Source organism: Bison bison, unplaced genomic scaffold, assembly GCF_000754665.1.
Source record: "Bison bison bison isolate TAMUID 2011002044 unplaced genomic scaffold, Bison_UMD1.0 scf7180017864379, whole genome shotgun sequence".
NCBI lineage: Eukaryota > Metazoa > Chordata > Mammalia > Artiodactyla > Bovidae > Bison > Bison bison.
Genome location: NW_011494951.1, coordinates 2,496,609 through 2,510,604, shown reverse-complemented (window position 1 = coordinate 2,510,604; position 13,996 = coordinate 2,496,609). Strand labels below are relative to the sequence as shown.

General features: G+C 42.8%; 1 protein-coding gene across 1 annotated transcript in view; it reads left to right on the top strand.

The window, feature by feature from the left end:
- The window catches only part of GALNTL5 (polypeptide N-acetylgalactosaminyltransferase-like 5), a 56,396-nt gene that overhangs the window by 12,587 nt on the left and 29,813 nt on the right, over positions 1–13,996 (top strand). The window contains exons 5-6 of the mRNA XM_010857232.1: positions 8,620–8,786; positions 13,646–13,768. Of these exons, the coding sequence (XP_010855534.1) occupies positions 8,620–8,786; positions 13,646–13,768 (290 nt within the window). The remainder of the gene's footprint in view (positions 1–8,619; positions 8,787–13,645; positions 13,769–13,996) is intronic.

Sequence of the window (13,996 nt, the reverse complement as noted above, 5' to 3'; positions counted from 1 at the left end):
GGCATACAAGGATTCCCTTTTCTCCACGTCCCGCCAACACTTGCTACTTCTTGGCTGTTTGATAAGCGCCTTTCATGCAGGTATGAAGTGGTATGTCACTGTGGTTTTGATTTACGTTTTCCTGATTGTTTGTGATGTTCAGCATCTTTTCATGCGCCTGTTGCCCATCTATATGTCTTCTTTGGGGAAAAAAAAAAAATGTCTCTTCCGATCCTCTGCCCATTTTTAAATCCGATTGGTTTGTTTTTTCACTATTAAGTTGTGTGACTTCTTTACATATGTTAGATATTAACACCTTATCAGATATATGATTTGCAAGTATTTCCTCCTGTTCAGTAGGTTGCCTTTTTGTTTTCTTGAAGGTTTCCTTTGCTGTGCAGAAGCTTTTTGGTTTGATATAGTCCCACTTGTTTATTTTTGCTTTTGTTACCTTTGCTTTTGCTGTCACATCCAGAAAAATTCAAGACTGATGTCAAAGAGCTTACTGCCTATCTTTTCTTCTAGGAGATTAACAGTTTTAGGTCTTATATTCATTTAATTCATTTCTAATTAACTTGAGGATATGGTATAAGATAGAGATCCAGTTTCCTTCTTTGCATGTGGCTGTTCAGTTTTTCCAATTATTGAAGAGACTTTTTCCCACATTTTATATTCTTGGCTCATTGGAGCTCATTGTAATGTAAATTAATCGACCATATGTGTGGGTTTATTTCCGGACTTTCCACTCTGTTCCACTGATCTGTGTGTTGGTTTTTTATGCCAGCACCATACTGTTTTGATTACTGTAGCAATCTACAGAGTTTCCAATTCCTCCACCTTTTTGCCAACTCTTGGTGTGAACAGTCTTTTTAATTTTGGCCGTTCGAATGACTGTGTAGTGGGATCTCAGTCACTCAGTCAGTTCAGTCGCTCAGTCATATCTGACTCTTTGCCACCCCATGAATCGCAGCATGCCAGGCCTCCCTGTCCATCACCAACTCCCAGAGTTCACTCAGACTCACGTCCATCGAGTCACTGATGCCATCCAGCCATCTCATCCTCTGTCATCCCCTTCTCCTCCTGCCCCCAATCCCTCCAGCATCAGAGTCTTTTCCAGTGAGTCAACTCTTCGCATGAGGTGGCCAAAGTACTGCAGTTTCAGCTTTAGCATCATTCCTTCGAAAGAAATCCCAGGGCTGATCTCCTTCAGAATGGACTGGTTGGATCTCCTTGCAGTCCAAGGGACTCTCAAGAGTCTTCTCCAACACCACAGTTCAAAAGCATCAATTCTTCAGTGCTCAGCTTTCTTTTAGTCCAACTCTCACATCCATACATGGCCACTGGAAAAACCATAGCCTTGACTAGACAGACCTTTGTTGGCAAAGTAATGTCTCTGCTTTTGAATATGCTATCTAGGTTGGTCATAACTTTCCTTCCAAGGAGTAAGCGTCTTTTAATTTCATGGCTGCAGTCACCATCTGCAGTGTTCAATTTGCATTTTCCTGATATCTAATGATATTGTGCATCTATTTATGTATTTACTTGCTATCTGTGTATCTTCTTTATATTTTGCCCATTTTAAATTTAAACTTCAAATATTTTTCCTGTTTTGAAATTGGATTATTTCTTTTCTTATTATTGAGTTTGGGGAAATTTTTATATATTTAGGTGTAAGACCTTTATCATATATATAATTACAAATATTTTCTCTTAGCCCATGGTTTGTTTTTTCATTCTCTCAATAGTTAGTGCTTTTTTAAAAACAAAAGTTTTTAGTTTTAATGGAGTTCAATATTTTTATAATTTGTTTCTGCTTAGCACAGGATCACAAAAATTTATTCATTGGATTTTCTCCGAAGATGTTCATGACATCTGCACTTTTACTTCTTACTTTTCAATTTGGATGCTTTTCTTTGTCTTAACTTATCACACTGGCTAAAATCTCTAGTACAGTGTTGAATAGAAGGGGTGATATTGGACAACCTTGCTGTGTTCTTGATCTTAACACTCCGTTTTTCACCAGTAAGTATGATGTTATCTTTAGGCTTCTCATAGAGGTTCTTTTTCAGGTAGCAGAAATTCTCTTCTATTCCTAGTTTGTTGAGAGTTTTTTATCAGATGGATATTGGATTTTGTTACATCCTTTTCTGTGCATTGAGATGTGTGTATCTTTAGCTTGTAAAGATGGTAAGTTATGTTGATTTTCTAACATTAAACAGAGGTTACATTTATGGGATATCCCCTACTTGGTCATGATGCCTTATCCTTTTTATATATTATGGCATTTGATTTTGCTGAAATTCCAAAATTTTGTTTGGAATTTTATATCAGTGTTTGTAAGAGCACTATTGAATATCCTTGTCTGGTTTTATCATCAGTGTTGTTGGCCTTGTAGAATGAGTTGGGAATTATTTTTTTAGGATTTAATTTTTTAATGTTTGTGATTGACTTCTACTAAATACCTTTGATTACACTAAAGACATTTCTTTCTGTTCCTTGACTTGAAATTTTCTCCTTTATTTATTAACGTTCATTTTTCCTTTCCTTTCTTTAATAACAGTTCTTCTCATGGGTGCGTCAGAATAATGCCAGAGGATTCTGGAGGAGCAACAGAATTGCTCTGTTGGTAGCAAAGTCCACTTCTGGCATGTTCAATGACTGGCCAAAGCTATGTCAATTGAGAGTGGGTTTATTTTGACTTAGGATTTTATTCTAACCAGAAATGACTGCTGCTGCTGCTGCTAAGTCGCTTCAGTCTTGCGACCCCATAGACGACAGCCCACCAGGCTCCCCCATCCCTGGAATTTTCCAGGCAAGAACACTGGAGTGGGTTGCCATTTCCTTCTCCAATGCATGAAAGTGAAAAGTGAAAGTGAAGTTGCTCAGTCGGTCCGACTCTTAACAACCCCATGGACTACAGCCTACCAGGCTCCTCCTTCCATGGGATTTTCCAGGCAAGAGTACTGGAGTGGGGTGCCATTGCCTTCTCCGAAATGATTGCTAAATTCTATCAAATAATTTCTTAGCATGATCACTATGGCTTTCCTCCATCAAATTATTGATAACTTATGTTGAGCCATCCTTACATTCCTGAAATAAACTATCCTTCAGTTCAGTTCAGTCACTCAGTCGTGTCCGACTCTTTGCGACCCCATGAATCACAGCACACCAGGCCTCCCTGTCCATCACCAACTCCTGGAGTTCACCCAAACTCATGTCCATCGAGTCAGTGATGCCATCCAGCCATCTCATCCTCTGTCATCCCCTTCTCCTCCTGCCCCCAATCCCTCCCAGCATCCGAGTCTTTTCCAATGAGTCAACTCTTTGCATGAAGTGGCCAAAGTACTGGAGTTTCAGCTTCAGCATCAGTCCTTTCAATGAACACCCAGGACTGATCTCCTTTAGGATGGACTGGTTGGATATACTATTTTTCTAAAACACTGTTTTATTTGATCTGCTAATATTTTGTCTAATTGTTTTGACCTGTATAAATTAGATTAGTTTGTATCAGTTGAAGTCTACAATTTCTCTGCGAAAAATTTAAAATTTTGTGTCCTTGGAGATGTGAGCAGTCATATAATGCATAGTAGCACTGGCTAGTCAGGGCTTCCCCGGTGGCGCTAGTGGTAAAGAGCCCACCTGCCCGTGCAGGAGGTAGAAGAGATGAGGGTTCAACCCCTGGGTCGAGAAGATTCCCTGGAGGAAGGCATGGCAACCCACTCCAGGATTCTTGCCTGGAGAATCCTGTGAACAGAGCAGCCTGGTGGGCTACAGTCCATGTGGCAGCAAAGAGTTGGACATGAATGAAGTGACTTGGTACCCAAGCACTGACTTGTCTAAAGAAACTTTCCTGTAATTGTATGTGGTGATTTCATTTCAGCAAAACACAACCCGAAAGTAAAATTAGTTTAATTGTAATTTAACTGAATTTTAGCTGTGATTTTACTAAATTTTACAGTTTTATTTATGGTTATGTAAGAGCTTATAAGAGGCTCCCCAGGTGGTGCCAGTGGTAAAGAATTCACCTGCAATGCAGGAGACACAAGAGATGCAAGTTCAATCTCTGGGTTAGAAAGATCCCCTGGAGAAGGAAATGGCAACCTACTCCAGTATACTTGCCTGGAGAATTCTATGGACGAAGGAGCCTGGAGGGCTATAGTCCACGGGTAACAAAGAGTCGGACCTGACTGAGCACGCACCACCACCACCACCTCCAAGAGCTTATAAACACAAGATTGACTTTCGTTTGCATATGCATATTTGGGAAACATTAAGGTAACTGAAATCAGCCCTGGAGGGTTGACAGTTTTTTTCTTCTGAGCCTCTGCAAGACTCAAGTTTAAGAAACTCTGCTTTGTTTTTCTTCTTTGAGTTACTGTCATCACATTTTTGTATCAAATTTACACTAGTTCCATAAAATGGATTTGTATGTTTTGTCTATATCTCTATGCTCTAACATCATTGAAATAATATCACTGTGTATTTCTTATTTTGAAACAGAACTTGTCTGGTAATTATGAATCACTGCTCCATTTTCTGCTGTCAGACATGGAAACGGTTTAGTTTTTTTCTAAGGTTATTGATTGTTCTGCTCAGGCTTTCTATTTCTAGGGTCTATTCAGAACTATCTATTTTAATAAAAATCTACTTCATCTACTTTCAAATCTGTTGGCTTAAAGTCACACATCCTGTTTTCATAATTCTCTTTCACCTTTCCTGGTACCTTGCCTTCATTCTCATTCTTATTTTTGTACATTTTTCTTCTCGATTTCAAAAGCTTGGTAGAAATGGATATATATTAGTCATCTTTCAGAAAACTAACTTTTGCTTTGATTTATCAATTTTACTTTTTTTGTCTTCTAACTCATTAGTTTCTAGTTGCCTTTATGGGGTTGTTTCTTCTTTCTTTTGATGTATTTTTGTGGTCTTTTTGCCCTTCTATAAGATTAAAATAGTTTATTTCATCTCTTCCTTAGATGATAATACGTTTGTAAGTATTCATTTTATTCTGATTAGGATTTAGCTATATACATTAGGGTTTTTTTTAAGCAGTTCTTTATTTAAAAATTTATATTTGGCTGTGCTGGGTCTTTGTTGCTGCGTGTGCTTTCCCTGGCTGTGGCGGACAGGGGCTACTCTCTAGTCATGAAGGATGAGCTTCTCACTGTGGTGGCTTCTCTTGTTGTAGAGCACGGGCTCTAGGTGCTCAGCCTCCCATGGTTGCGGCTTGCAGGCTCTGAGCACAGGCCCCGTAGTTGAGGCTCATGGGCTTTGTTGCTCCCCAGCATGGGCATTGTCCCAGACCAAGGATCAAAACCATGTATCCTGCAACGGCTGGCAGATTCTTCACCACTGAGTCACCAGGGAAGCCCTATACATGAGGTTTTAACATGCTGTGTTTTCAGGTTTACCAATCTCTAAATTGTTATTGTTGTTCAGTCACTAAGTTGTGTTCACCTTTTTGCAACCCCGTGGGCTGCAGCACACCAGGCTTCCCTCACTATGCTCCAGAGTTGCTCAAATTCACGTCCATTGAGTCCGTGACGCTATCTAATCATCTCACCCTTTGCTGCCCCCTTCTCCTTTTGCCTTCAGTCTTTCTCAGCATCTTTTCCAATGAGTCAGCTCTTCCCATCAGGTGGCCCAAGTATTGGACCCTCAGCTTCAGCATCAATCCTTCTAATAATATTCAGGGTTGGTTTCCTTTAGGATTGACTGATTTGATCTCCTTGCAGTCCAAGGGACTCTCAAGAATCCTCTCCAGCACCAGTTTAAAAAGCATCAATTCTTCGGCCCTCAGCCTTCTTTACGGTCCAGCTCTCCCATCTGTACATGACTACTGGAAAAACCATAGCTTTGACTAGATGGACCTTTGTCAGCAAAGTGATATGTCTGCTTTTTTAATATGCTGTCTAGGTTTGTCATAGCACTTCTTCCTAAATAATTTGCATTTTATTTCTCTTTGATCCAAGACTTATTTAGAAAAGTGGGTTTTATATAAGATTGGATTTAGTCAAGTTCCCCCCCACCTCCCCGCCATGGCCATAATTTAACAGTTTGCTGCTGCTGCTGCTGCTAAGTTGCTTCAGTCGTGTCCGACTCTGTGCGATCCCATAGACGGCATCCCACCAGGCTCCCCCGTCCCTGGGATTCTCCAGGCAAGAACACTGGAGTGGGTTGCCATTTCCTTCTTCAATGCATGAAAGTGAGAAGTGAGAGTGAAGTTGCTCAGTCGTGTCTGACTCTTAGCGACCCCATGGACTGCAGCCTACCAGGCTCCTCCGTCCATGGGATTTTCCAGGCAAGAGTACTGGAGTGGGGTGCCAGTGCCTCCTCCAATTTAACAGTTTAGACAAGTTAATAACTGTTTACAGAATAGTTTATCAGTCACCTATCAAGATGTTTTTTCTAACATGCTTACAGGGTTGTCATTTTGTGTATTTGTCTGCTAGACCCTTCCGACCCAGACTGTGGTCTGAGGATCAGTAGCACTGGGAGCCCCTAGAAGCGTGTCAGCCCCCCTGAATGCCAGGCCCGAGCCCAGACGTACTTCATCAGAACATGCATCTGGAAAGAAGCTCAGGAATGTTTCTGCACATTAACGTGCAGCATTCTTCAGCTGGGTTGGTGGGGCTGCTGTAATAATCTACCACAGACTGGCACGCTCCAGTGACAGCGATTTGTTGTCTCACGGGTCTCTGGAGGCTGGGAAGTCAGAAACCTTGGTCGGCAGGGTTGGTTCTCTTCTGGGCTGCGGGGAGGATGGTGCAGGCCCCTCTTCTCGGCTTAGAGTCGGCACTTTTCTTCCTGTGTCTCTTCACATCACCCTGTATCCTCAGGTCCCCTTGTTGTAAGGACACCAGCCTTACTGGATGAGGGCACCCGAATGACCTCTCACTCATTACAGCAACCCCATTTCCAGATTGGGCCGTATTCTGGGGGTACTGGTGGTTAGGAGGCCAATACGTGAATACGGAGTAGGGGGACACAAGTCAACCCATAATGGTCCTGCTTTAACTAGACCGTTGGGAATCGTGTTAGCGAAGCACAAGATCAGCTAAACATGACAACCAAGCGTTTGTCCAAATTACCTTCACCCTGAAAAGAAACGTATTTAGGCCCGAAAGGTTTTCTATATAGAAAGACCTCAGCAACATTCAGCAATTGCTTTTGGAGAAACCCATACACATTAGGTTTCTCTTAGCGGTTTACACTCACGTGATGTGAATTCAGGCTCCTTCAGTATCATTGTCTCGTTCCTCTGAAGGGGCTCAATTTGTAGTTTTCTCAAAATGATAAACTTGGACTAGATAGAATATTAGAGATGTGATCCATAGCCTGAGTTCACCATCTCTCTCATTCTTGGGGTTATACCCTCGCCCCCCGACTCCCGTCTCTCATCTACTCACTCTTTGATGAGGCAGTGATCTTGGGCTTCCCAGGTGGCACTGGTGATAAAGAATCTGCCTGCCAATGCAGGAGACACAAGAGATGTGGGTTTGATCCCTGGGCCAGGAAGATCCCCTGGAGTAGGAAGACATCCCACTCCAGTATTCTTCCTGAAAACCCCCCTGGACAGAAGAGCCTGGAGGGCTACAGTCCATGGGGTTGCAAACAGTCAGACGCGACTGAGCACACACAAGCGCAAGGCAGTGATCTTACTGGAAGGTCAGCCTTCTGATCCTACCTGTTTCTGGGAAACCAGTGCAGGGGGCCCGACCTCCAGCCCTGGGCAACTAGACCCCGCGTCACAACTAAGAGTGTGCATGCTTGAACGCTGCAGCTGCAGCACAACCCACACGCTGCAAGGAAGACTGAAGATCGAGTGCGCCACAGCCAAGACCCAGTGAGCCCAATAAATGAATATTAAAAGAGAAGACGAGCAGAAACGGAGCATGTCTGAGTGACTTTCAAACCTCTAGTCAGAATTGCTCTTGAATGCTCCAGGATCCTGCCTGTCACTAGGTCCTGTGGGACATTTGGGTTCCCTTTACAGTGTACCTCTTTCTTAAGCTTAAGCTAGTTCCATTTGTCATTTACAACCAAAATATTTCAAAATACAACCCAATAAGGTAGCAATCCAAACAATGCTTAATAGCTAAAAATTAATATTACTAAAATTCAGTGTCCATATTTCCCTCAAGTGCACAAAAAAATAATAAAACATTTTTTGCCAGATCCTTGGAAGAAATCTAATTACACCATATCCATTATTACATTTCTTTGTTGCAACAGACTATACAAGTGTAGGAATAGCACATGGATTTTCTTTGAAGATAGGACAATAAAGTTAATTTGAACCTTTTAATGTGTATAAGCTTATTAATTCATTTTTATAATAGAAATGACAATATAGGTACAATTTATGTTTATACTATATTCAAAGTAGAACTAATTTTATCAAAACAGAGTCTCAGGAAAAAGCAATTATGATGGGCATTAAGAAGGGGAGAATAATTTAGACAATATTAGAACAACATAAGATGTTTAAAAAAATTTTTGTATCTTAATTTTTGGGTTTTAAAAGTACTGTCACCTTATCATCATAATCATCAATTAAAGGAATAAAGAGGAAAATGTGAATGAGTCCTCAAAACATCTAATGCTTTTAGATAAATCATTTTCTTCCTCTTTCTGCAGGTGTCGGAAAAAAATGTACCCAGCCAAACTACCTACTGCCAGCATCATCATTTGCTTCCACAATGAAGAATTTAATGCCTTGTTTCGAACACTGTCCAGCATCATGACCCTCACTCAACAGTATATCCTTGAAGAAATTATTTTGGTAGACGACATGAGTGATTTTGGTAAGAGAGAATGCTAACCATCTTTCTAATCGTCTTTGAAGTCAGTGCTATCTCTGTGGCACTTGAGTTATTTTATACAAAAAACATTTTTGGTGGGTGTCGAGGCAGGCACTTTGGAACACTGATGGTGATGTGAGAGTTTGGTCCCTGACCTTCTGGTTGGGCTAATGGGGTGTCTAGCACTTCAGATAAACACAGGGGCAAGCCGGTCTTTAGAGGTCATGGATGATGTTGAAGAAGTGATGTCTAGGATGGATCAACAACAAGCTTTTACTGTATAGCACAAGGAACTATATTCACCATCTGGCGATAAACCATAATGGAAAAAAATATGAAAAAGAATATGCATAACTGAATCACCACAGTAGAAATTAACAGTAGAAATTTCTGTACTGTAGAAATTAACACAACATTGTAAATCAACTCTACTTCAAGAAAGTAACATTTTTTTCAAAAGTGACATCTGAACTGAGATGAGTTGGGATTACATAGATGAAGGGGAAGGAAAAAGTATTTTAGGCAGAGAAAATGGCCCAGGGGCAACAGAAAATATGGTGAGTTTGGAATAGTTTTTTATTTTATGTAGGTTGTGTGTGTGTGTGTGTGTGCTTGTGTGCGCTCAATCAAGTCCTTCTCTTTGCTGCCCCATGGACTGTTGCCCGCCAGGCTCCTCTGCCCATGGAATTTTCCAGGCAAGAATACTGGAGTGGGTTGCCATTTCCTCCTCCAGGAGATCTTCCCCACCCAGGAATCAAACCTGTGTCTCTTGGGTCTCCTGCCTTGGCAGGCAGATTCTTTACCACTGCATCACTGGGAAAGGACTTACGTAAATTATGTATGAGTATAGTTTTAGGAGGGAGGGGGTGGGCATGAAACCAGAAATATAAAAAGTAGCCCCTCATGAAGGCATTGTTTTAATTTTATTTGGAGAAAATGGGGAATGATTCCAAGACTTAATGTAGGGTAATGACACAATCCAGGTGCTTTACAGGAAAGAATTCTAATCACACCGACTACACTTAAGGGTTCATTCCTTCATGTTCACTGATTTTAAAGAACTAGAACACTAGAACAAAATCTTCTGAGCTCCATTTAGCATTTGAACTCAGTTGTCTATTTTACAACTTAATTCCAAACCTGAGGCAAGCCGGGAGGACCCAGATGAAGGATAAGGTCTCTGGGGTCGGTTGCCTGTGGGGTCCATCTCTCACGGAAGCAATGCATGCATATTGGATACTACCTAAAGGTTTACCGAATCTAGTGTGAATCTGACCCACTATGGGCTGGGACAGAAAAAAGAGGAGGAGAATCAGAAGGAAGAAGAATAGACAAGGGAAGAAAAGAAGAGGAGGTTCACCCTTCAAGAAGCAACAGAGACACATCAACTCAAAAGTGAAATGGGGACTTCCTTTGTGATTCGGCAGTTAAGAATTCACCTGCCAGTGCAGGGGACACGGGTTCAATCCCTGATCTGGGGAGATCCCACATGCTGCAGGGCAACCAGGCCTGTGCACCGCAACTACTGAGCCTGGACGCCTAGAGGCCGTGCTCTGCAACAAAAGAAGCCACCGCAGCGAGAAGCCCATGCACTGCAAGTAAAGAGTAGACCCCTGCTCCCCACAAGAGAGAAAGCCTGTGCACAGCAAGAAAGACCAGTGCAGCCAAAAAAAAAGTGGAATGGAACTCAAGCTAGTGCCAGCTCCACTTAGGAATTTCACTCACTGGCCAGGCACTGTATGCAGGTCAAGAAGCAACAGTTAGAACTGGACATGGAACAACAGACTGGTTCCAAATCGGGAAAGGAGTATGTCAAGATTGTATATTGTCACCCTGCTGAAAGAGGAGAGTGAAGAAGTTGGCTTAAAACTCAACATTCAGAAAACTAAGATGGCATCCAGTCCCATCACTTCCTGGCAAATAGATGGGGAAACAATGGAAACAGTGAGAGACTTTATTTTTATTTGGGCTCCAAAATCACTGCAGATGGTGACTGCAGCCATGACATTAAAAGATGCTTGCTCCTTGGAAGAAAAGCTATGACCAACCTAGACAGCATATTAAAAAGCAGAGACATTACTTTGCCAACAAAGGTCCATCTAGTCAAGGTTATGGTTTTCCAATAGCCATGTATGGATGTGAGAGTTGGACTGTGAAGAAGGCTGAGTGCCGAAGAACTGATGCTTTTGAACTGTGGTGTTGGAGAAGACTCTTGAGAGTCCCTTGGACTGCAAGGAGATCCAACCAGTCCATTCTGAAGGAGATCAGCCCTGGGATTTCTTTGGAGGGAATGATGCTGAAGCTGAAACTCCAGTACTCTGGCCACCTGATTTGAAGAACTGTCTCACTTGAAAAGACCCTGATGCTGGGAAAGATGGAAGGCAGAAGGAGAAGGGGAGGACGGAGGATGAGATGGTTGGATGGCATCACCGACTCGATGGACATGAGTTTGAGTAAGCTCCGGGAGTTGGTGATGGACAGGGAGGCCTGGTGTGCTGTAGTCCATGGGGTTGCAGAGTCAGACATGACTGAACAGCTGAACTGAACTGTGTAGGAGCCACTCAAATCCGAGGAGTCCAGTACTGTGTATTTCTGTGCATGGGAGGGGATGTGGGAGGATGGCTAGGTTCCTCATCTGACTGAACAACACATCTGGCCACATGTGGGGCAAAAAGCCCCAGTAAAGCTAGGAGCAGGCAGCAGGGGGATCTCTGCTGGATTGTGAAGTCTAACATCTCACCCAAAGGATGGACATCCTGCCATGGAGGTGCAGTCCCAGGAGGACTGAGGAACTCCCCAGGGGCCCCAGCCTTTCAGAACTATGCCAACAGTTCAGAGACACACCTGGAGATCTGCCCAGATATTCTTTATGCGTCAGAGGACTCACCACTGATGTCTGAGAGATGGTTGGACCAGATACTCTACTTCTTCTCCTGGATCCACAGCCACCTGATGGGTGGTCATTTCACCTGCCCCACCAAGGAGCTTAGTCCTGGACCCACACAGAACCTCAAACACAGGAAATGCAGGAAATGGGGTGTCCTGTGTCCTGATGGTGCTCAGGGTTGATGCACCCCCACTTTTAATCCACGGTGATTTCTTGTGGGCTCTAGGAGAATTTTCTTGAACTACAGCTGGTCTTTTCTGGCTCATACCAGTACGTACTGGTGATGGAGTCCCTTAGCTTGGGATGGCAGGGGTCAGGAACCCAGACAACCACCTCCATTGAGTTACATGAGAGGCATGTCCAGGGCTGACCCGCTACCATCCACCTTTCTCACAGTCCTGGTCCCTCCTGACTACACACAAGCGGCATGGCCATCTCCCGGACGACTCAAAGCCTCCGCTTCACGTCAGCGATGACCGCTGCCAGAACGGCCTGTTTCCTCCCACGTCTGCCGCACAGAGTTCCTCTGAGTCCTGGATGTTGGAGGGTGTTTGCAGACATCTGATCTGAGATGCTGCACCTACCCTGCAAGTGTAGCTGTGCAGCCTGCAATCTGCCTCTGAGCAGGGCCCCGGCACTCTTTTCACAGAAAAGGAAAGAGATTTCTTTCATTCTTCTGCCAAGACTATAGTGAACCTGCCTCTATTGACCCCCAGCCCCCAGATTCTCTGACCTCTGAGGCATCTGTATCCGTCTCACCAGAGACTGACCTCCTTTGTTGTAGTTGTTCAGTCCCTAAGTCATGTCCGACTCTTTTTGACCCCATGGATGCAGCACACCAGGCTCCCCTGTCTTCCACCATCTCCCAGAGTTTGTTCAAATTCACGTCCATTCAATTGGTGATGCCATCCAACCATCTCATCCTCTGCCACCTCCTTCTCCTCTTGCCCTCAATCTTTCCCAGCATCAGGGTCTTTTCCAATGAGTAGGCTCTTCACATCAGGTGGCCAAAGTATTGGAGCTGCAGCTTCAGCATCAGTCCTTGCAATGAATATTCAAGGTTGATTTCCTTTAGGATGGACTGGTTGGATCTCCCTGCAGTCCAAGGGACTCTCAAGACTCTTCCAGCATCACAGTTCAAAAGCATCAATTTTTTGGCACTCAGCCTTCTTTACGGACCAACTCTCACATCTATACATGACTACTGAAAAAAAAACATAGCTTTGATAATTGGACCACTGTGGGAAAGTGATGTCTCTGCTTTCTAATACACTGTCTAGGTTGGTCATAGCTTTCCTTCCAAGAAGGAAAGGACCTCCTTTATCATCATCATATTAACCTCTGAGTATTGAGTGACTTATGTGTCAGGCTCTGTGCTTGGTGATGTATTTCTTCTTCTCACTGCAGTCCTGCAAGGCCTATGTTAGATCCGCCTTCTCACAGATGAGAAAACTGAGACTTGAGTGGTTGATGACCGGCCTGGGGGTTAGTACCAAGTTAGGTGCACAACTGTTATGAATAAAGTCAGAATGCTCCAAAGCACCATAATTTATGCTTTTTCTATTAAAATTTTAATAATGATATATTAAAATAGAGGCATTTCATGGATTTCTCTGGTGGTGCAGTGGTTGGGACTCTGTGCTTCCAATGCAGACGGCCTGGGTTTAATCCTTGGTCGGGGAATTAAGAGCCCACATGCCACAAAGCGTGGCCAAAAAGTTAAAAAAAAAAAAAGTAAGTATTTCACTAGAAACATAGAAGAATATTTACAGCTGATTTCAATGCTGAATCTCTTTTTGTTCACGTTTTGTGCACATTTTGTGCACGTTCATGCAATCAAAATTTCTTTTTTAAGTTTGGAACATCTGCAGAATAGCAGTTTTTAAGAATCAATCAAAATTATGAGAAACTGGTTTAATTATGAGAAACTGGTTAATACACTTTGCAGTTGTCAAATGTTGACTCTTTTTTCCAGATGATTTGAAAGAGAAACTTGACTATCACTTGGAAATTTTTCGAGGAAAGATTAAATTAATAAGAAACAAAAAGAGAGAGGGGCTGATTCGAGCAAGGATGACCGGAGCATCCCATGCTTCAGGTATGAAGGTTTTGCTCCAGACAGGACCCCATGTCTGTGTCCTAGAGGTCTTCCTGCCCATGCAGAAACCATCCTCACGTGTCTCCACAGCATAAACAGAAGACTGGGAATGTATTTCAGCCTTATGAGTCTTAAATCTTAGTCTGACTCTGAAAGTATTCTGCTTCAAGATGTTAATTTGTTATTTCGAATAGAAGACAAATAGAAGTTATCCTTTGTGTGGTGGGG